Genomic DNA, 21,196 nt, shown 5'->3' with positions numbered 1-21,196 from the left:
CAGCTGAGGAAAAATTAAAAACAGGATGACTCTTTTTCTTTTCTGTGAATTCCAAGTGAATTTATGGGCGTTTTGTTCTGGATGAGAGGATTTTAGATTACTAAAAGTTATCAACATGTTTCATATTTCCACTGAATCTCACTGATGAAGAGGAGGAGGAAGAGGAGGAGGAGGAGGAGGAGGAGGAGGAGGCGGAGGAGGGAGCTGTTTTGAAGCGCTCCGTTGGTTTGAAGAACAGCAGCGTGAGTTTCCTCCGTCAGTTGATGATGGAGCCTCTGCAGGTCTGTCTGATCCTCCTCTCCGTCAGCAGTGAGTCTCTTTTATTTTTATTTTTTTCATTAATATCTAAATTCTGTTCACATATTTAAACACACTTTAGCCCACTGTCTCTTACAGTGGTTATTAACTGAAGCAGCTGTCGACAGGCTGAGGAGCTGGCTGTCATTTTAGGCCAATTTAAGGGATTTTATGCTGAAAATTCCCTCAAAGTAAAGCTTCCTGTCTGAAGGATTAAAAATGATCACTGAGACGTCTGGAAGAGACTTTAAAAATTTGAATCTGCAGGCTGAGGCATTGATTAAATACCACATATTCAGAGATGCAAATATATAACTGAAGCAGCTGAATAGTAGAGTAAAATTAAATCGCTTTTTATCTCATGATTTAGATTTATTACTAATTATTTTAACATGTTATATCATGATTTACATTTATTTCTAATAATTTTGATGTTTTATCTCATGATTTGCATTTATTTCAAATTATTTTAACATTTTATCTAATCATTTAAAATTATATTGAATAACTTCAAGGTTTTATCTCATAATTTAGATTTATTTTGACATTAATTAAATTTTAATTTATTATTATTTTAACATATATCCATGATTTAGATTTATTTCTCATACTGACTTTTTAATTCATGATTTTACCTTTTTGTCCCTATGATTTTGACTTTTCATACCAAAGTCTAGACTTAAAATTTCTATTTTTTATTAATTATTAACTTTTTATTAATTCTGTTACATTACTGTCACTTACCGTAACTATTTTACATGTTAACATGTTTCTACATTCTCCTTTTGTCGTTTTATTGTTTGTTTCTTTGTACATGGCTTTAAGAAATTTACTTTTTATTTTGTCATCTTAAAGGTTTCTGTGGGGAGCAGCACGCCACCGCCCTGCCAGCCACCACTGTGCAGGTGAGAGTCGGGGAGGACGCCATCCTGCAGTGCCCCCTGCTGAACGCCTCCATCACTGACGCCTCCATCACCAACACCTCCATCGCTAATGCCTCCACCATAGACGCCTCCATCACTCACGCCTCCATCACCGACGCTTCCACCATTAACGCTTCCATCACTCACACCTCTATCACCGACGCCTCCATCACTCACACCTCCATCCCCGACGCCTCCATCACTGACGCCTCCATCACTGACGCCTCCATCACCGACGGCTCCAACACTAACGCCTCCATCACTCACACCTCTATCACCGACGCCTCCATCACTCACACCTCCATCCCCAACGCCTCCATCACTGACGCCGCCATCACTGACGCCTCCATCACTGACGCCTCCATCACCGACGCCTCCATCACTCACACCTCTATCACCGACGCCTCCATCACTCACACCTCCATCCCCAACGCCTCCATCCCCAACGCCTCCATCACTGACGCCTCCATCACTGACGCCTCCATCACTGACGCCTCCATCACTGACGCCTCCATCACCGACGGCTCCAACACTAACGCCTCCATCACTCACACCTCTATCACCGACGCCTCCATCACTCACGCCTCCATCCCCGACGCCTCCATCACTGACGCCTCCATCACTGATGCCTCCATCACCGACAGCTCCATCACCGACGGCTCCACCATTAACGCTTCCACCATTAACATCACCACCACCGCTGCCCCTCGCCGTGTGGCATCCTCCACCCTCAGCTGGTACAGGAAGGCAGCGGGACAGAGTCCGGAGCTGCTGCTGAGCTTCAGACCTGCAGACCCCTCTGAGGTGAAGTACGCCACTGGCATTGGTCCTGATAAAGTCTCGGCTGCAGCCGACGGCTCGCTGAAGCTGCACGACTTGGAGCAGAGCGACTCGGCCATTTATTACTGCGGCATCACGTGGGGCGAGGAACAGAAGAAGAAACCAACGCCGCGGGAACTCACAGGGGAGTGATGGGAACTCTGCAGCTGGTTCCTGGTCAGATCTGACTGAACTGGTTTTTAATTTTCATGTTTAGACTCTTGGCTTTTCAACATTTGCTTTTCTATTAATCTGTTTTTAATCTATTTTTTACAGTTTGTTTTTTCTTTATGTAGTATTTAATTTTCACCTCTGGAAGTCTTCTGTGCTGCATGGACACTTTTCATTAAGATGAATAATAAAGATCATCTCTTTATCTGTGTCAAAGTTACTTTGTTTGGTTTAGGCACAAAACTTCCTGATTAGGGAAATATGTTTAATTATGATGATATTCAGCTGATTTCTACACACAGCTCAGATTATGAGAGGTATCAGTACAGTACAGGGTTAAACCTCCACACCCTCACAGCAAAGAGTTAAATCCACACAGACAGAAAAATAGAATTTAACCTTTTGACATCTGGATCAACGTTAGCTTTCTTGTGTTTTTTAAAAGCTAAAAATATTAAAAGAAAAGATTTTAATTTAATTTTCATAAACAGAGAATAATAATAACTTTATGAAGAACGTTCTGGGAACTAAAAGAGAACGTGCTGCTGAAAACATTATTAAAATGTTGCACCTTTCTCAGAACGTTTTTAAAAGCAAAAGTAGCTGAAATCGTTTAGAGTTATTTATGTGAATGCTTAAATAACAATGAACGCTGGAATCACTAAAAACATTAAAACAGAGTTGAGTTTATAATAAAAGCACAAGAATCAAACAATAAAAACACCGAGACTTTAGGTTCAGAGAGGAAACGCTGTGTGACACCAGTAATAAACATACACACACACACACACACACACACACACACACACAGACCAGACACACACACAGAGACACAGACACACACACACACACACACACACACACACACACACACACACACACACCAGACACACACACAGAGACACAGACACACACACACACACACACACACAGAGACACACACACACACACACACAGACACACACACACACACAGAGACACAGACACACACACACACACACACACACAGAGACACACACACACACACAGAGACACAGACACACACAGACACACACACACACACACACACACACACAGACACACACACAGAGACACACACACACACACACACACACACACACACACACACACAGACACACACACACACACACACACACAGAGACACAGACACACACAGAGACACACACACACACAGAGACACAGACACATAGATGAAAGAAAGACACCCAGACAGCTAAAAGACAGACAGACAGACAGCTAACAAACAGCTAATTTAAATAAAGGGACAGACAGACAGACAGACAGGTAATTTAAAAAAACGTACGGACAGACAGGTTTATCTGACTCACATTGTCCAAAGTCCCCTCCTCTGTGTCCATGGCGACAAACTGCTTCGTGTCCATGTCTCTGTCCCTCCTCGGTCCTGTCTGGCCATCTGATTGTTTTTCCTCCCGCTGCGCCATTTTGTTTGTTTACAGAACCGTTTTCCCGCCTTTTATCTCCGCCGGCTAACAAGCTGTTAGCTAGTAGCATTAGCACCACTGCAAAACTAGCTAACTCTGCCGTTAACGGTCTCAAACGGTTGTTTTCGCTCACACGACGACCGACTCCTCTTCGGTTTCTTCTCCACGCTGCTGTTCCGTCAGTTTCATGTTTCTGCACTAAATTAAAAGGTTAATTAAAGGTTTTATATCAGATTCTCCCATTTATCTCATCCACACTCAGCCTGCAGTACCGTCTGTCACCGCTCACACTGACCGAGGTTCAGCCGGTACACTCGGGGGGGCGCTGTTTCACTCACTTCCCCTGCTCTCCTTTTTCACTTTATTAGTACAGAAATTAAATAAATACAGATTTATTTTTTTAAGAACAATTCTTGCGAAATAATAACATCAATACTACTCCTACTAAAAATACTCCTCCTCCTCCTACGTCTACTACTACTACTAATAATAATAATGTTTAAAAGTCCTTCACAAAAGTAATAAACACTAGACAATGATTAAAAAAAAGCAGCAGTTTAAAATTTATTGACTAAAGGTGCTGCACATTAGCGGGCAAAATAAGTCAAATTTAATAAAATAATAATAATAATAGTAATAATAATAATAATAAACTTTGTTTATATAGCACTTTTCAAAACAAAGTTTAAAAGTGCCTCACAAAAATAAATGTTAGACAATAATAAAAAATTAAAAGCGGTTTAAAAGCTGTACAGCATGGACAAACGGAACTAAACAGTAGAAGAGTAAAATAAGTCAAATAAGATAAATAAATCACAATACAAGAACACTACTACTAATAATAATTATTATAATAAAAAACAAAAAATAGGAGTAAAATAATACAAATATAATATAATATAAATAAATATAAAATAAAATAAATAAATAAATCACAATAATAATAATAATAATAATAATAATAATAATAATATAATATAATAAATAATAAACTTAATTGTGTGTCTTTCAAAGGACAGTTTCAGAATGCTTAAAAACTGTAGACAATGAATTTAAAAAAAGAAATACAAAAAAAACTATGGCAGGGGACAAGAACAACAAGTGAGAGACTAAAATAGGTAATAATAATAATAATAATAATAAACAATTAGTGAAACAAAAGTTATGGGTTATGGGTCTTTGTATATAAATATTTTTCAAAAGTGGGGTTAGGCTACAAATCTGGGGAAAGTACATTTATCAAACATCATACCAATTTATATCAACGTCATAATAATAATAAATATAAAAATAACAAATAATAATAAGAATAAGAATAAATTCATACTCTTTAAAAACAAAAAATGTAATATTACAAGAATAAAGTCAGAATTGTATTGGATAAAAGTTGTAATATTAAGTGATTAAACTTTACCTGACTTTACGTCCTTAATCTAAGACTTTTCTTGTAAATGTATGAGTTTAATCACTACATATTATAACTTTTTCTTGTAAAATATTATAATTTTATTTTCATTAACTTACAGCATTTAATCACAATATTATTATTATTATTATTATTATTATTATTATTATTATTATTATTATTATTATTATGTCTTTTCTCAGCATTACAACTTTATTCTTAGAATATTGGCTCAATTCTCAAAAGTCTTTTTTTTTTCAATACGGCCCTAGTCCTCATTTGTATTATCTGACTATTATCGTACAAATATTCCATTAAGATTTTTTAATTTTATAGTTATTTATTCATTAAATAACAGAGGTTTGTTCTTTGTTGTCTTAGCAGTTTAAACAGATGTGTTTTTACAGTTGACTTTTGTGATGTTCTGGATTAAGCACATGAAACCAGCAGAGTGTTTGTGTTTCTGAAATGTTTTGACAGTTTGATTTTAGGATCCTATCTGCAATGGCAACAGTCGAATCAGCAGCATCAGAGAGAAAATTTCCTGTTTTTGTGTCCTTCACCAACGGACTGAACCAACGGTCGATCTGATCCCAGAGCAGCCTCTCTCCTCTAGAGACTGTCAGCGTTTCGCTCCAACAGTTTCTGTTTTCCTTAAAGTCTCATTAACACAAAGCAGACCTGCAGACTTCAGCCTGACTGCAGACACGCAGACTTCAGCCTGACTGCAGACCTGCAGACTTCAGCCTGACTGCAGACCAGCAGACTTCAGCCTGACTGCAGACCTGCAGACTTCAGCCTGACTGCAGACCAGCAGACTTCAGCCTGACTGCAGACCCGCAGACTTCAGCCTGACTGCAGACCTGCAGACTTCACAGCGACTGCAGCTGCAACTCACTGCAGGGAGCCTCACCTCAGGTAGTAAAAAATGTAAATTAGCTTATTGTCACATTTAGTTAAGGACATAATAATAATAATAATAATAATTATTGTTATTATTGAAAAGCAACATTTTATTTGAAGTTGAAAATGCTGTTGTTCATATTAACTATATTTTATTAAAAGTAAAAATCTGCATTATTGGGGGCATTTATTTAAGAAAAAAACATTATTAGGAGAACTTAACTGCTGTTAATAAGACAAAATAACATTATATGGACTTTTATTTAAGATAAGAACCATCATTAGGACCACATTAAATTGGGATGAAAACCACCATCGTTTTAGTAGAGCATTTAGAAAATTTTGCAGGTGAAAAACTAAACTGATTTACACTAAAGTGAGTCATGTTTTGAAAAAATTCATCCTCAGCAGACCTTTAACTGCAGGTGAAGCCAGAGAGGACCGTTAGAGACAGAAGAGGATGGACACAGCCCTGACCTTCATCATCCTCCTGCGGTGAGACGCCACGGACAGACCTCAAACAGTCTGACTTATCTGTGTTTTCGTCTCTTGCTGTAGACGTTGGAGCGTTTCCGTGTTTTCGTCTCTTGCTGTAGACGTTGGAGCGTTTCCGTGTTTTCGTCTCTTGCTGTAGACGTTGGAGCGTTTCCGTGTTTTCGTCTCTTGCTGTAGACGTTGGAGCGTTTCCGTGTTTTCGTCTGTTGCTGTAGACGTTGGAGCGTTTCCGTGTTTTCGTCTCTTGCTGTAGACGTTGGAGCGTTTCCGTGTTTTCGTCTCTTGCTGTAGACGTTGGAGCGTTTCCGTGTTTTCGTCTCTTGCTGTAGATGTTGGAGCATTTACATATTTTCGTCTCTTGCTGTAGATGTTGGAGTGTTTGCTCTTTGCCCAGGACGCAGTCCGTCTCCTTCTCCATGGTCTTCAGTGGAGGAACTCAGCTGCTGGTGGATGTCGATGAAGAGGCAGCTGATTGTGATGAAGATCTTTTACACCATCAGAACAAGATGGCAGGTCGATCTAAACCTCAAAGATAAAATGAGATGATTAAAACATTCAAACAAGTTACAATCGAGGAGAGAAAGCGATGGGATTTTTTACAAAAATGTCTCTTTGTGGTCTCCAGTATGACATGTTGACAGTCGGTTTAGAGTTTCTGATCCTAACAAACTAACTTCGTCTTTTCTTCTGACTCTGGTGGAAATCTGGACGCACGGTCGTATATCATCTGCATAACACTGAAAGATAACAGACTCCTGGAGATCACGCTGTTACTTTGTGTCTTTGGGGTTTCGCAGTTATATTAAAATATTATTAATGCTGTTTTGTCCCCGTGTCGCTGCAGGTTGTGCCCCGTCTGTCCAGATTTTATCGTCCGTCTCTCTGGATCCAGGATCTCCTCACCTGCTGGTCTGCCTCCTCTCTGGGTTACACTCACCTGTGCAGGACGTCCTGTGGTGGGTCGACGACACGGAGGTGACATCATCAGAAGTGTCATGGAAGAGGTCAGAGGGGGGCGGGGCCTACAGCGCCACCTCAGTGTGGGAGGTGCCAGCGGCCAACTGGAGGTCCAGATCCACATACTGGTGTGGGACGATCCAGGAGGGACGAGTTTACAGACAGAAACTGTGCACACAGGACTGACTGTGACTCACAGGTCACAGGTTCAAGTTCCAGCTGTGATTGGACAGTTTAAAACACTTAAACATGCCAGTATTTATGAGATTCATGTGGGTTTTACACTTCAAATGTAATTTTCAAACAGCTGGTGGCTCCAGCTGAGGACATTCAGGTCACTGTTGCGATGTCAGATACTTTTATACCAGAGATACTCAACTTACAGTCCGCAGGCTAAATCTGGCCCCTGATCAGGTGCCGGTTGACTCCTAACCATTTTCTAATTGACAATAAAAATAAAGTGATTGACTCTGTGAATTGTTTTTGTCCTTTTGTCTCCATAAGGTGTCAGAGTGCATAAAACAGCATCAAAATAGAGCTTGTTGATCATAAAAAGAGCCAGAGGAGGATCCCCCACACCCCCGACAGAGGTCCTAGATAAGACCCCTCATCCAAGAAGTGTCCTAAAATCCTAGAAATGGCGAAAAACCAGAGAAACATCCTTAGATCATTGAAATTTCCTAAAATTCTAGAAATGTCTTAAAAGTTCATCCTAAAATCCAACAACTTTCCTGGAATTCAAAAACCTGCCTGCTGCGAGATAAAATCCATCACCTCTTACCCTCAACTGACCTGACCCCGAACTCAGATAGCCTGATTATGGCAGCAAGGCCCGAAATTTATCTAGACCATTTCTCCCCCATTGACCTTCATCAACTCTATACTTTGGTTTCTGCATCTAAGCCATCAACATGCCTGCTAGACCCCATCCCAACTAAGCTCCTTAAGGAAGTTTTACCTTTATTAGACAACTTTTTATTAGATATAATCAACGCGTCTTTGTTAACAGGCGATGTACCCCAGTCTTTTAAAGTAGCTGTCATTAAACCTCTTCTAAAGAAGCCCACTCTCGATCCTGAGATTTTAGCTAACTATAGACCGATATCTAATCTCCCCTTTATTTCTAAAATCCTTGAGAGAGTGGTTGCTCATCAACTCTGTGACTTTCCCCAAGACAACAGTTTATTCGAGGACTTTCAGTCAGGCTTTAGAGTTCATCATAGCACAGAGACGGCACTAGTAAAAATTAATAACGACTTATTTATCGCTTCTGACACAGGTCTGGTCTCTGTTTTAATCCTATTAGATCTCAGTGCTGCATTTGACACCATTGACCATCAAATCTTACTGCACAGACTTGAAACCTCAATTGGCCTTAAAGTAACGTCACTAGCCTGGTTTAAGTCATACTTATCAGATCGTTCCCAATTTGTTCACATCAATGATCAATCCTCCGCACATACAAAGGTCTGCTTTGGAGTGCCACAAGGTTCGGTGCTTGGACCAATCCTTTTCACTTTATATATGCTTCCTCTAGGCAACATAATTAGAAAACATTCCTTAAATTTCCATTGTTATGCTGATGATACGCAATTATATCTATCTATGAAACCAGATGAAACTGATCAGCTATCTAGACTTCAAACATGTCTTAAGGATGTAAAAGCCTGGATGAGCCGTAATTTCCTGATGTTGAATTCAGACAAAACTGAAGTTATTGTTCTTGGCCCAAAACACCTCAGAAGCTCCTTTTCCAACAATGTAATTTCTCTAGATGGCATTACCTTGGCCTCTAGCACAACTGTAAGGAACCTCGGAGTTTTATTTGACCAGGATTTATCCTTTGCCTCCCATATAAAACAAACTTCAAGGACGGCTTTCTTTCACTTGCGTAACATCGCAAAAATTAGACATATCCTATCCCAAACAGATGCTGAAAAATTAGTACATGCATTTGTCACCTCTAGGCTGGATTACTGTAATTCCCTATTATTTGGTTGCCCCAACAAATCTCTTAGGTCTCTCCAACTGGTGCAGAACGCTGCTGCTCGTGTTTTAACAGGAAGCAAGAAAAGGGATCATATTTCTCCTGTTTTAGCTTCTCTGCACTGGCTCCCTGTGAAATCCAGGATTGAATTTAAAATCCTCCTCCTTACTTACAAAGCTCTAAATAGTCAGGCTCCGTCTTATCTGTCACAGCTCATAGTTCCTTACCAACCCTCAAGATCACTGCGCTCTGAAAACGCAGGGTTACTTGTGGTTCCCAAAATTTCCAAAAGTAGGTTAGTAACCAGAGCCTTCAGCTACCATGCTCCTCTCCTATGGAACCATCTTCCATTTTCGGTCAGGGAGGCAGACACCGTTTCAACTTTTAAGGGTAGACTTAAGACCTTCCTCTTTGATAAAGCTTATAATCAGGGCTGGCTCAGGCTGCCTGGACCAGCCCATAGTTAGGCTGACATAGGTTTAACCTGCCGGGGGACTTCCTCTGATACGCTGAGCTCCTTTCCTTCTCTCAATGCCGCCATCAGAAATCATGCATGTCTGTTAACTGCATTGCCATGTGCAAGCTTAGCTTAGCTCTGTGATAGCCATGTGGTACTCTCACTACCTGGGGCTCTCGATTACAGAGCCTGGGTCTGTTGAACTGCACTACGCTAATCCTGTTTCCTCTCGAGAGCGTTCCTGCTCCCTTGTTTCCTAGTTTCCCTGGATCCTGGCCGTAACCTTGACTGTGCCTGACCGTGGTGATAGCTGTGCTGATGCTGCGACCCTGCCTTTGGTTGTGCTCGTGCTGTGGCTGTACTGATTCTGTGCCCCCCGCTCGCCCTGATCGTGGTCTGGTCCTGGTTGCGCCGATGCTGTGATCTTGCCTTTGGACACCTCCCTTTCACATACGCATGAGACTGTTATCATCTCTCTCAACATCATCATAGAGAGCAATTACTAATTTCACACCTGCCATTATTGTAATATGACATGCATCTGTTTCTATTATTGCTGTGCCCCCCCCTCACCCTCTGTCCCCCTCTCTCCCCCTCTCTCTTTCTCTTTCCTTTTTTGCCATGATTATATTTCATTTGCTATTTAGGACATCTATCGCTCGTCTGTCCGTCCTGGAAGAGGGATCCCTCACTATCCTCTGCCGCTCTTCCTGAGGTTTCTTCCTCTTTTTTTCCCCCGTTACAGGGGTTGTTTTTGGGGAGTTTTTCCTCGGGTGATGTGAGGGTCTGAGGGCAGAGGGATGTCGTACACTGTAAAGCCCTCTGAGGCAAACCATGTTTTGTGATAATGGGCTCTATAAATAAAACTGACTTGACTTGACTTGACTGCGACCGGCCCCTGCTCCCTGGCCTCCTGTGACTTTGCAAAAGTGGACACTTGAGTATCTCTGGTTCATACCATCACCACAGCAGCTCTGAGCGTCCCGCAGAGGACAGATTGTGTTTTGTGATGCGTCCCTGAGGACGTGATGATGTGACTAAGACTGCCCTCAGATCAGCTGATCAGAGTCTTTAATCTGATATGTTGAACAGAAAGTAAATAATACATGCAGAGATACAACAGCTGTCGGTTTATATGTCATCCTTCAAAATAAAAAAAGGTACGAGTTCACTCAGCAAACACAAAACAAACACCTTGTACACTTTAGCCCCGCCCACCTCCACCCCCACCCCCCAACTGTCCCTCACAAGCCGAGATAAATAGAAGCAAAAATATTCATGTTTTTACACAAGAGTATAGATGGAAATCAAATCTACAGAGTACATGCTCTCTACCAGGACAGACACGCGCCATCAGCTCCATTTGGCAAGAGGTTATTCACACCTGGGGACAGGCGGACAACACCTGGGGACAGGCATACCACACCTGGGGACAGGCATACCACACCTGGGGACAAGTGCACCACTCCTGGAGACAGGTGGACCACACTTGGGGACAGGCATACTACAGCTGGGGACAGGCGTACCACTCCTGGGGACAGGTGGACAGGCGTATTACACCTGAGGACAGGTGGACCATGCCTGGGGACAGGCGGACAACACATGGGGACAGGTGGACAGGCGTAATCCACCTGAGGACAGGTGAACACGACACCTGGGGACAAGTGGTGGACGACTGTGTCCAGCTGTGACAGAAGACTTGTTTTTACTATATTATTTAAAAAGGAACCAAACTACAGACCTCAGGGAGACGCCTTTTGAGTGACATCTGAGTAACCAATCACAGAGCATTATAATACGTCAGTAACAGAATGGAGGACAGAGATGTCTCAACTTTAAGTCAGCAGCGGAGGACATCATGGCGGCAAATCATCTGTATAAACAGGGCAGCCTGCAGGACGGACCGAGGACAGGACGGACCGAGGACAGGGTGGACAGTGGACAGGGCGGTGTGACATTTTAACAGCGTGTTCTGTGTGCGAGGCCCCGCAGGAGAAAGCAGCTGTTAGCAGGAAAGTCAAAGAAGAAGAACAGCGTCCGTAACTGTGAACTATTATGGACATGAATCATGTTTGGTGATTTTTTTAAAGGAAAACATGCATGTTTTCTTTAAAAATAGCTAAAAATAATAAAACCAAAAAAATCAAAACAAAACAGAAGAAAAAAAATTACCAAAAAAAGACAAATATTTTTTAAAGAAAAATGTTGCCAAAAACTTTTGAAGAAAAAAAAAAGAAAGTCAAAAATCAATATTCAATATCTGTTCTAACCTCGGCCATCCTCTCTCTCTCAACTGTCCTCTCAAATAAAGGCGCAAAAACAAAACAAAACCCCAAAATAATTTTAACAAAAAAGAAGAAAAAGTCCATTTAAAAGTAAAAAAAAAGTTTCAGGTCTTTGAGTTTTTTTTGGAAGTTTGGTTCCTCTTTAAACACAGAAGCCCTTCAGGGATTAAATAATGTCATAATCTGGGGTGTTTGTACGGTGGCTCAGACAGAACAAAAAGCACAGCAGAGCTAGTTTTGATCGTAATGAGATCTTCTGTTGTTAAAAAACGAAACTCAGAAAATGATTCAGTCATTAAACTTCCTGCTCTCATTTTGTGGTTTTCTGATTAAATATGAAAAAGTAGAAATGCAAAAATAGCACCTGTTTATGACGAGCAGGTTTTATGTGTGCAGGTAAACAAATACCTGAACAAACACGTGAAGAACGAACAAACGAACAAACAAACAAACGAGCGAATAAGAGAAGCAGACAGGAGGACGGACACTGAAGAGGAACAGTGTCCTGCTGTGGACGAGAACAGCAACAAAACATCTTTTGGACACCAAAAAAAAAAAAAATTGTGTCCTAATTTTTTTTGTAATTTTCTTTTTACTAATTTCTTGCAAATTTTTAGGTCATTTCTTTTTAAGCTGCTCATCGCCCTCCTCCCATGTTTTAAAATTAAAGAAATAAATCAAGCTAAATTGCTCAGGTTTCAAAGGGTTAATGTCAGACCTTAATGTGATTTCCACCCTCTCTCTCTTCAGTTATTTAAGGTCTCTGGACACAGGTGCTGCTGCCCTGCTGCTGCCCTGCAGCTACCCTGCTGCTGCCCTGCTGCTGCCCTGCAGCTACCCTGCTGCTGCCCTGCAGCTACCCTGCTGCTGCCCTGCTGCTGCTCTGCTGCCCTGCTGCTGCCCTGCTGCTGCCCTGCTGCTGCTCTGCTGCTCTGCTGCTGCCCTGCTGCTGCCCTGCTGCTGCTCTGCAGCAGAGCAGCAGCAGAGCAGCAGCAGAGGTGGTAGGTTTTGGGATGAGAGTGTGTTGATGTAATGTGACTTTTTTTTGGTTTGTGTCTCACCACGGTATCAAATTGGGCATCGAGACTCGTGACATTTCATCATTTCATTGGTATTAATATCGACTACTAAACATTTTTGGGTTATAAGCATTAAAGTACAGTATCATGAAGTAAAGTGGTGTAAAACGTCCTCATCTGTGAATGCTGCAGGTTTTTCTGCGTGTGTTCTCTGAGGCTGCCGTCCTGTTCGGTCTGTCCTGGCCACCGTAGATTTGTGTTTTTCAGATAGTTTTGGGGGTGGTCTTTGCGGAGACGTGTGCAGCGTGTTTGGGATGTTTGTGGAAGCCCCTGTGCAGAGAGAGGTAGAGCGTGTGGTTTCACATCAGATCATCAAAGGTCAGATTTGGTGTCTTGTGTTTTTTGGGGGGTCTGAACTGTGACGGCGTCTCTGGTCAAGTGGGAACGATGTCAGTAAGAATCTAAAACTATGTACAGTGCAAATCGTCTTCGTCATCTTCATCATCATCACCGCTGATAAAAGTGTAAACAACATCGCGTTTTACTAGAAGCTCACGAACACAACACGACACTGAACTACACACACGGCTGCAGCAGAAAGTGAGTCAACAGCAAGAGTAGAAAGGGTTAAAAAAGTCTCTTCAGTCCGTCTGAGGCGGCGTCACGTCATGCTGCGACACCGACAGAAGAAGAAGAAGAAGAAGAAGAAGCAGAAGAAGAAGAAGCAGAGAAACCGGACAGAGAAGAAGAAGCTGCTCTCTGTCTTTCCTACAGTGTCCGTGCACACAAGTTCAATAAAGTTTCATAAAATACAATCAATCGGCTCCGTCCTGAGCATCACCTCCTGCACCAAAGAAGAAGAAGAACAAGAGGAGGAAGAAGAAGAAGAGTGTTTGTCCCAAATCCGTTGTCTTTTTGACTCGCTCATTCAGTCACCTGAACATCAGCTCCAGTGTGGGAACTATTTCCTGTCACACGTTGGCATATCCCTCCGCCCGGCGCCTGTTTTTGTCTGTTTTCATCAGGTGGAGGTGATGAGGCCCAGCTAACTGTTTCCCCCCGCCTCCAGTCTTTATGCTAAGCTAGGCTAGCCCTCGCCTGACTGCGTCTCACTGTCGAGAAAAGAAACGTCTGCGGCCAAAACGCAGCTCGTCTCTGTGGAGCGTAGATGTGTAAAGAGAGCTGGATGCAGCACTGGAGACTGACGCAGGAGGAGACCGCGCAGGTCGCATTTAGACATGCAGGTCCACGGACAAAATAGTGATATTTGATGAGATGAGAAAATGTTGGTATTTTCAGGCATAATTAAATTCTTTAGAACAAAAATTAGAACTGAAATAAATCATTAAACACTAATTTTGCATTTTCTCTTTAAAAATGACCAAAATTACTTCGTATTTTTTTCTTTAAAAAAAAAAATCCCCTTAAAATTTTTGGGCAATTTATTTTCTTTAAATATTTTTGGTTTTATTTATAGAAAACATGCCTAACAAACCCGCAAGCCTGCAAAACTGTAAAACCCTGAAATTATAAAAACAGAAATTTTCTTGGATTTTAAAATTTCCACCAGTCCTTGAACACATCATGTGGGACAACCAAAAAAAAAAAAAACACAAAAATACCCCATAAGCAACATTGATCTTTAAATAGTGAGCTTTCATCCAAATCACTTTATTCTACATTTCATTTTAAACACGTTTGCACAAAAATTTTGAGCGTCTTATTTATTTACTTACTTAATTTGTGGCGACTTCTAAACAAAACATTTTTTATGTCTTTTAAAAAATTTTGGCCCCAGGTTTGGAAGGCATGTTTTCTTTAAAAACTGCCAAAATGACAATTTAACACGGCCATAACCTGTAAAAACAGAAATGACCTCGTCTCACCAGTAACTAACAGTCCCTAAAAACTAAGATGTTACAACCACTTCCTGTCCGTAAAGAGATCTGAGACCATTTCCTCAACATGTTTGTTGTTATTCTCTGCGCAGATTTAAGAATCGATAAAATCTAATATGGGATCAAAAGATCTCAGTTTGTCAGATCCTGAAACATCTCCGGCCTCCAAACTGGAAACCAGCAGCTCACCAATAATACCAGAGGAACCAGAGGAAACCAGAGGAACCAGTGGAACCAGTGGGACGGTGCGGCTGCAAGAACTCTCTGAGTGAATCCGCAGCTGTTAGCGTGTTAGCATGTTAGCGTGTTAGCATTTTAGCGTGTTAGCATGTTAGCATGTTAGCGTGTTAGCATGTTAGCATGTTAGCATTTTAGCGTGTTAGCATGTTAGCATTTTAGCGTGTTAGCATTTTCGCATGTTAGCATGTTAGCATTTTCGCATGTTAGCGTGGCCAAAGCGCTGCAGGAGGACAGATGTTTTTTTGGTCCCGTTAAATGGTGTCGGACGTGTGTGACGATGGAAGGCTGAATATTTTAATATTTGAATATTTTCGTGGTTGACAGAAGCCGCTCTGTTGGTCAGGTGATCACTGGCAGTGGGCGGTCTTACTTGCGGGCTCCGCCCCCGTCGTGAAGCCGTTGCTGAGGCTGTTGGGACTCGGGGGTGTGGTCAGCGTTGGCGCAGCCTCCACCCTGGAGGCGGGTTCAATCGCAGAGCAACTCTTCTGCGGCGGTCGGGGCTGGACCGGCGCAGTTTTGGGGACGACGGAAGGCTGTCGGAGGCCGTCGGCCCGCAGCGGAGGTCTGGTGGGGGCGGGGCCTGTGGGCGTGATGTCAGAGCTGGGTGGATTGGGGCTGCACGGAGGTGAGGGGCTGACGGAGCTGCGATCGGCGGGCTTCGAGTCCTGCTGCTGCTCCTGGGGCGGGTCCTGTTTGTCTGCGGGGGCGGGCCTTGCTGCGTCAGGGGGCGGGTCCTGCTGCATACTGCTCTGCCTGGAAGCCCCCGAGCCGGGAATCTCACAGCTGTCAGTGCGACGCCGTGAGCCCTCGTGCATCCGGCTGGTGGCCACGACGGCCTTCATGGCGGCCTGAGGACACACATGTTCATCAACAAACAACAGTTCTGCATAACGGTAAAAGTCGTCTCCAGAAATGTAACCTGAGGCCAAACACTAACCGACAGCGCCCTCACCTTCAGTTTGCGTCGAGCGTTGAACTCCTGCAGTTTCCTCTGCGCCGTGTCCATGTGGGAGAAGCGGGCGGCTTTGCCGAGCACCCAGGGGTGCTGCAGGGCCTCCCGCACGCTGAGCCGCTTGTGAGGGTCAAGGACGATCAGCTTACTGACCTGCAGACAGCCAGACAGGAAGAGAGCTCAGACCGCCGTCCTGACAGGAAAACTCGCCACCCATCAAAGCACGAAAACATGACTTATATTATTTCTGGGTGTCATTCTGGGTTTTGGACTTGGAATTTGTCATTTTGACTATTTTCCACCTGACGAGGTCATTTTGACCATATTTGGCCGATGGAGAAAATACACGCTGCATTAGGGCTGGGTGATAGGGAATAAAGGCTTATCACGATAATTTTTTTCATATCAGTCGATATCGATATACAGTATATCACGATAAACATTTGCGTATGCTCCGGCCCGCTCTCTCAGGTCAGCTGATCAGCTGCTCCTGGAAATCCCCAAATCTAAGCGGAAGCTCAGAAGGGGCGGAGCCTTTTCCACTGTGGCTCCTGATTTATGGAACAGCTGACTGTTGCACCTTAGACAGAAACCTTCACCGTCCATCTTTAAAACCCGTCTTAAAACGCATTTTTACTCCTAGGCCTTCGAACCGGCGTGAGACATTGATTTTACTGAATTAAACTGAGTTTAATTTGCTTTTGTTGATTTTTTTAATGACTGCTGTTTTTATTTGTTTTATTGTTCTTGTTTTATTGTGCTGCTGCTTGTTTTATGTGTTTTTAGATTTTATTTGACCTGATGTGCAGCACTTTGTTTTAGCTGTTGTTGCTCTTTAAGGTGCTTTATAAATAAAGTTGATTGATTGATTGACTGATAAATTTTGGTTTAAATATTTATTTTCTGTCAGACATTGAACATGACAAATAAACTGTAGAACAGCATCACCAGCTGGAGGACCTATTCTACTAAAACTCACAGAGGTCCAGTTACTAAAATGTCCTCCCAGCAAAGGTCCGAGCCTCAAACCTAAAATCAATATCACCATTTACTTAACACTTTACATTTTACTCTGATTACGACTAAAGAACAATTATTTAGCTTTTTTCTGTGGTTTGTTTTTTGCCCTCATAGTTCACTGACACAGTGTCATGTGACCATGGTGTGTTGGAGTGTAATAAACTTATGAATTATTATTAATTAAACTTTCCAGCGTTATATCAAAATGAAAAGCTCCATCTGAAACACACTTCAGGTAAATTTAAGCACATTGTGCTGTTTGACTGTAAGCAGCAAAAAAATATCCTGAGCATGGAGGAGTCCGAACATCATTGTTTGTTTTTTTAATTCTGAAAATCAATGAATATATGACGTTTATGATGAGGCCTGATAGAACATAATATTAATGTGTCATATTTTTACACTGATATTAAAAAGTGCATTTTGTGTGCAGAGCGTTACGAGTGCGTGTGATATTAAAGCGGGCCCTAAAGGGTTAAATGAACCTACATCTTAAGTGCTTGATGTCAGGAGGACGATGGGGACTCACCAGGTCCTTGGCGTTGAGGGAGACGTCGTCCCACCACGGAGACACAAACTCGTAGTCGCAGTTGAGGATGCGGCTGTACATGTACTGATCCCCCCGTGGGTCAAAGAAGGGCTCGAACCCGCAGAGTCTGAGGAACAGGACGCAGTCAGCGGGACGGCAGAACAACGCAGACACAAACAACAACAACAACAACAAACACAAACAACAACAACAAACACAAACGACAACAACAGACAACAACAACAACAAACACAATCAACAACAACAACAACAAACACAAACAACAAAAACAAACACAAACAACAACAAACACAAACAACAACAACAAACACAAACAACAACAACAAACACAAACAACAACAACAAACACAAACAACAACAACAAACACAAACAACAAAAACAAACACCAACAACAACAAACACAATCATCAACAACAACAACAAACACAAACAACAAAAACAAACACAAATAACAACAACAAACACAAACAACAAAAACAAACACAAACAACAACAACAAACAATCAACAACAACAACAAACACAATCAACAACAACAACAACAAACACAAACAACAAAAACAAACACAATCAACAACAACAACAACAAACACAAACAACAAAAACAAACACAAACAACAACAACAAACACAAACAACAAAAACAAACACAATCAACAACAACAACACAAACAACAAAAACAAACACAATCAACAACAACAAACACAATCAACAACAAACAACAACAAACACAAACAACAACAAACAAAAACAAAAACAACAAACACAAACAACAACAACAAACACAAACAACAACAAACACAAACAACAACAAAAAACACAAACAACAACAAACACAAACAACAACAACAATCACAAATGACAACAACAATCACAAATGACAACAACAAACAACAACACACACAAACAACAACAAACAAAAACACAAACAACAGCAAACACAAATAACAACAACAAACACAAACAACAACAACAAACACAAACAACAACAAACACAAACAACAACAAACGACAACAAACACAAACAACAACAACAAACACAAACAACAAACACAAACAAATACAAACGACAACAACAAACACAAACAAACACAAACAAACACAAACGACAACAACAAACACAAACAACAACAACAAACACAAACAAACACAAACGGCAACAACAAACACAAACAACAACAACAAACACAAACAACAACAACAAACACAAACAACAACAAACAACAACAAACAAAAACAAAAACAACAAACACAAACAACAACAACAAACACAAACAACAACAAACACAAACAACAACAAACACAAACAACAACAACAAACACAAACAAACACAAACAAACACAAACGACAACAACAAACACAAACAACAACAACAAACACAAACAAACACAAACGACAACAACAAACACTAACAACAACAACAAACACAAATAACAACAAACACATTGACACCGTGTCTCTTTTTTCAAAAGTCAACCCACGAAAACGAGAACGACTTTTCAAAATGTCTCCGTTTGACCACAACGAAACGTGTGCGGACGGAGCAGCTCAGTCATCAGGAAACATCCAACCCAGTTACAGAAACCAGTAACTGACCAGTTAATGTCTGAGAGGAACACATCAACAGGAAGCAGCGCCTCACATGATGTCATCGCCGTTACGAGACTATACAGACACTAATGAGTCAATACTTCACCACATCGCTCTGTGTGTGTGTGTGTGTGTGTGTGTGTGTGTGTGTGTGTGCGGACGCTCGCACTGGTGGCGAGGTGTGAAAGGACTCACAGGATGTAGAGGATGACGCCCACCGACCACATGTCCACCTCAGGGCCGTAAGCGTTTCCCCGCAGGATCTCTGGAGCTGCAGGCAGAGGAGCCGTTAGCTCTGACTGACAGTCACGTGGTTTCCCACAGAGCAGTGAACGCATCACTGACCGCCGCCGGGCGCCACGGCAACGCAGGTCACTGAGCACGTCTGCTGCTGATATTACTACATCTACTGCTGATACTACTACATCTACTACTACATCTACTGCCGATATTACTACATCTACTGCCCATATTACTACATCTACTGTTGATATTACTACATCTACTGCTGATATTACTACATCTACTGTTGATATTACTACATCTACTGTTGATATTACTACATCTACTGCTGATATTACTACATCTACTGTTGATATTACTACATCTACTGTTGATATTACTACATCTACTGCTGATATTACTACATCTACTGTTGATATTACTACATCTACTGTTGATATTACTACATCTACTGCTGATATTACTACATCTACTACTACATCTACTGCCGATATTACTACATCTACTACTACATCTACTGCCGATATTACTTCATCTACTGCTGATATTACTACATCTACAGCTGATATTACTACATCTACTGCCAATATTACTACATCTGCTGTTGATATTACTACATCTACTGCCGATATTACTACATCCACTGTTGATATTACTACATCTACTGCTGATATTACTACATCTACTGTTGATATTACTACATCTACTGCTGATATTACTACATCTACTGTTGATATTACTACATCTACTGCTGATATTACTACATCTACTGCCAATATTACTACATCTACTACTACATCTACTGCCGATATTACTACATTTACTGCTGCTATTACTACATCTACTGCTGATATTACTACATCTACTGTTGATATTACTACATCTACTGTTGATATTACTACATCTACTGCTGATATTACTACATCTACTGCTGATATTACTACATCTACTGTTGATATTACTACATCTACTGCTGATATTACTACATCTACTGCTGATATTACTACATCTACTGCTGATATTACTACATCTACTGTTGATATTACTACATCTACTGCCGATATTACTACATCTACTGCTGATATTACTACATCTACTGTTGATATTACTACATCTACTGCCGATATTACAACATCTACTGCTGATATTACTGCTGATATTAATTCATATACTGCTATTACTACATCTACTGCTGATATTACTACATCTACTGTTGATATTACTACATCTACTGCCGATATTACAACATCTACTACTACATCTACTGCCGATATTACTACATCTACTGTTGATATTACTACATCTATTGTTGATATTACTACATCTACTGCTGATATTACTACATCTACTGCTACATCTACTGCCAATATTACTACATCTACTGCTGATATTACTACATCTACTGCTGATATTACTACATCTACTGCCAATATTACTACATCTGCTGTTGATATTACTACATCTACTGCCGATATTACTACATCTACTTTTGCTATTCATACATCTACTGCTGATATTACT

General features: G+C 41.4%; 3 protein-coding genes across 5 annotated transcripts in view; 2 read left to right on the top strand and 1 right to left on the bottom strand.

The window, feature by feature from the left end:
• Positions 1-223: 223 nt before the first annotated feature.
• On the top strand, positions 224-2,426 carry LOC148189628 (uncharacterized). The gene is made up of 2 exons (XM_088077300.1): positions 224-309; positions 1,153-2,426. The coding sequence occupies exons 1-2, from the start codon at positions 264-266 to the stop codon at positions 2,190-2,192; spliced, it is 1,086 nt and encodes a 361-aa protein (XP_087933426.1). The 5' UTR covers positions 224-263; the 3' UTR covers positions 2,193-2,426.
• Positions 2,427-5,609: 3,183 nt separating this feature from the next.
• Positions 5,610-8,961, top strand: LOC148189627 (immunoglobulin lambda-like polypeptide 1). Of its 3 annotated transcripts, none has more exons than XM_088078204.1 (4): positions 5,610-5,996; positions 6,407-6,476; positions 6,844-6,989; positions 7,321-8,961. In XM_088078204.1, the coding sequence occupies exons 2-4, from the start codon at positions 6,442-6,444 to the stop codon at positions 7,617-7,619; spliced, it is 480 nt and encodes a 159-aa protein (XP_087934330.1). In that variant the 5' UTR covers positions 5,610-5,996; positions 6,407-6,441; the 3' UTR covers positions 7,620-8,961. The 3 variants fall into 3 exon arrangements, with proteins under 3 accessions (XP_087934330.1, XP_087934332.1, XP_087934331.1); XM_088078206.1 differs by having other exon boundaries at positions 6,393-6,476; XM_088078205.1 differs by having other exon boundaries at positions 6,390-6,476.
• A 1,970-nt stretch (positions 8,962-10,931) lies between these two features.
• LOC121939058 (calcium/calmodulin-dependent protein kinase type IV) overlaps positions 10,932-21,196 on the bottom strand; it is a 28,283-nt gene continuing 18,018 nt past the window's right edge. Inside the window, exons 10-13 of the mRNA XM_088078198.1 lie at positions 19,628-19,703; positions 17,821-17,947; positions 16,272-16,424; positions 10,932-16,167 (exon numbers count right to left, since the gene is read on the bottom strand). Of these exons, the coding sequence (XP_087934324.1) occupies positions 15,667-16,167; positions 16,272-16,424; positions 17,821-17,947; positions 19,628-19,703 (857 nt within the window). The 3' untranslated portion in view covers positions 10,932-15,666. The remainder of the gene's footprint in view (positions 16,168-16,271; positions 16,425-17,820; positions 17,948-19,627; positions 19,704-21,196) is intronic.

Source organism: Plectropomus leopardus, chromosome 5, assembly GCF_026936395.1.
Source record: "Plectropomus leopardus strain MGB_pleo_1.0 chromosome 5, ASM2693639v1, whole genome shotgun sequence".
Lineage (NCBI taxonomy): Eukaryota > Metazoa > Chordata > Actinopteri > Perciformes > Serranidae > Plectropomus > Plectropomus leopardus.
Note: the sequence above shows the minus strand (reverse complement) of the source record. Positions and strands in the feature narration are given on the sequence as shown.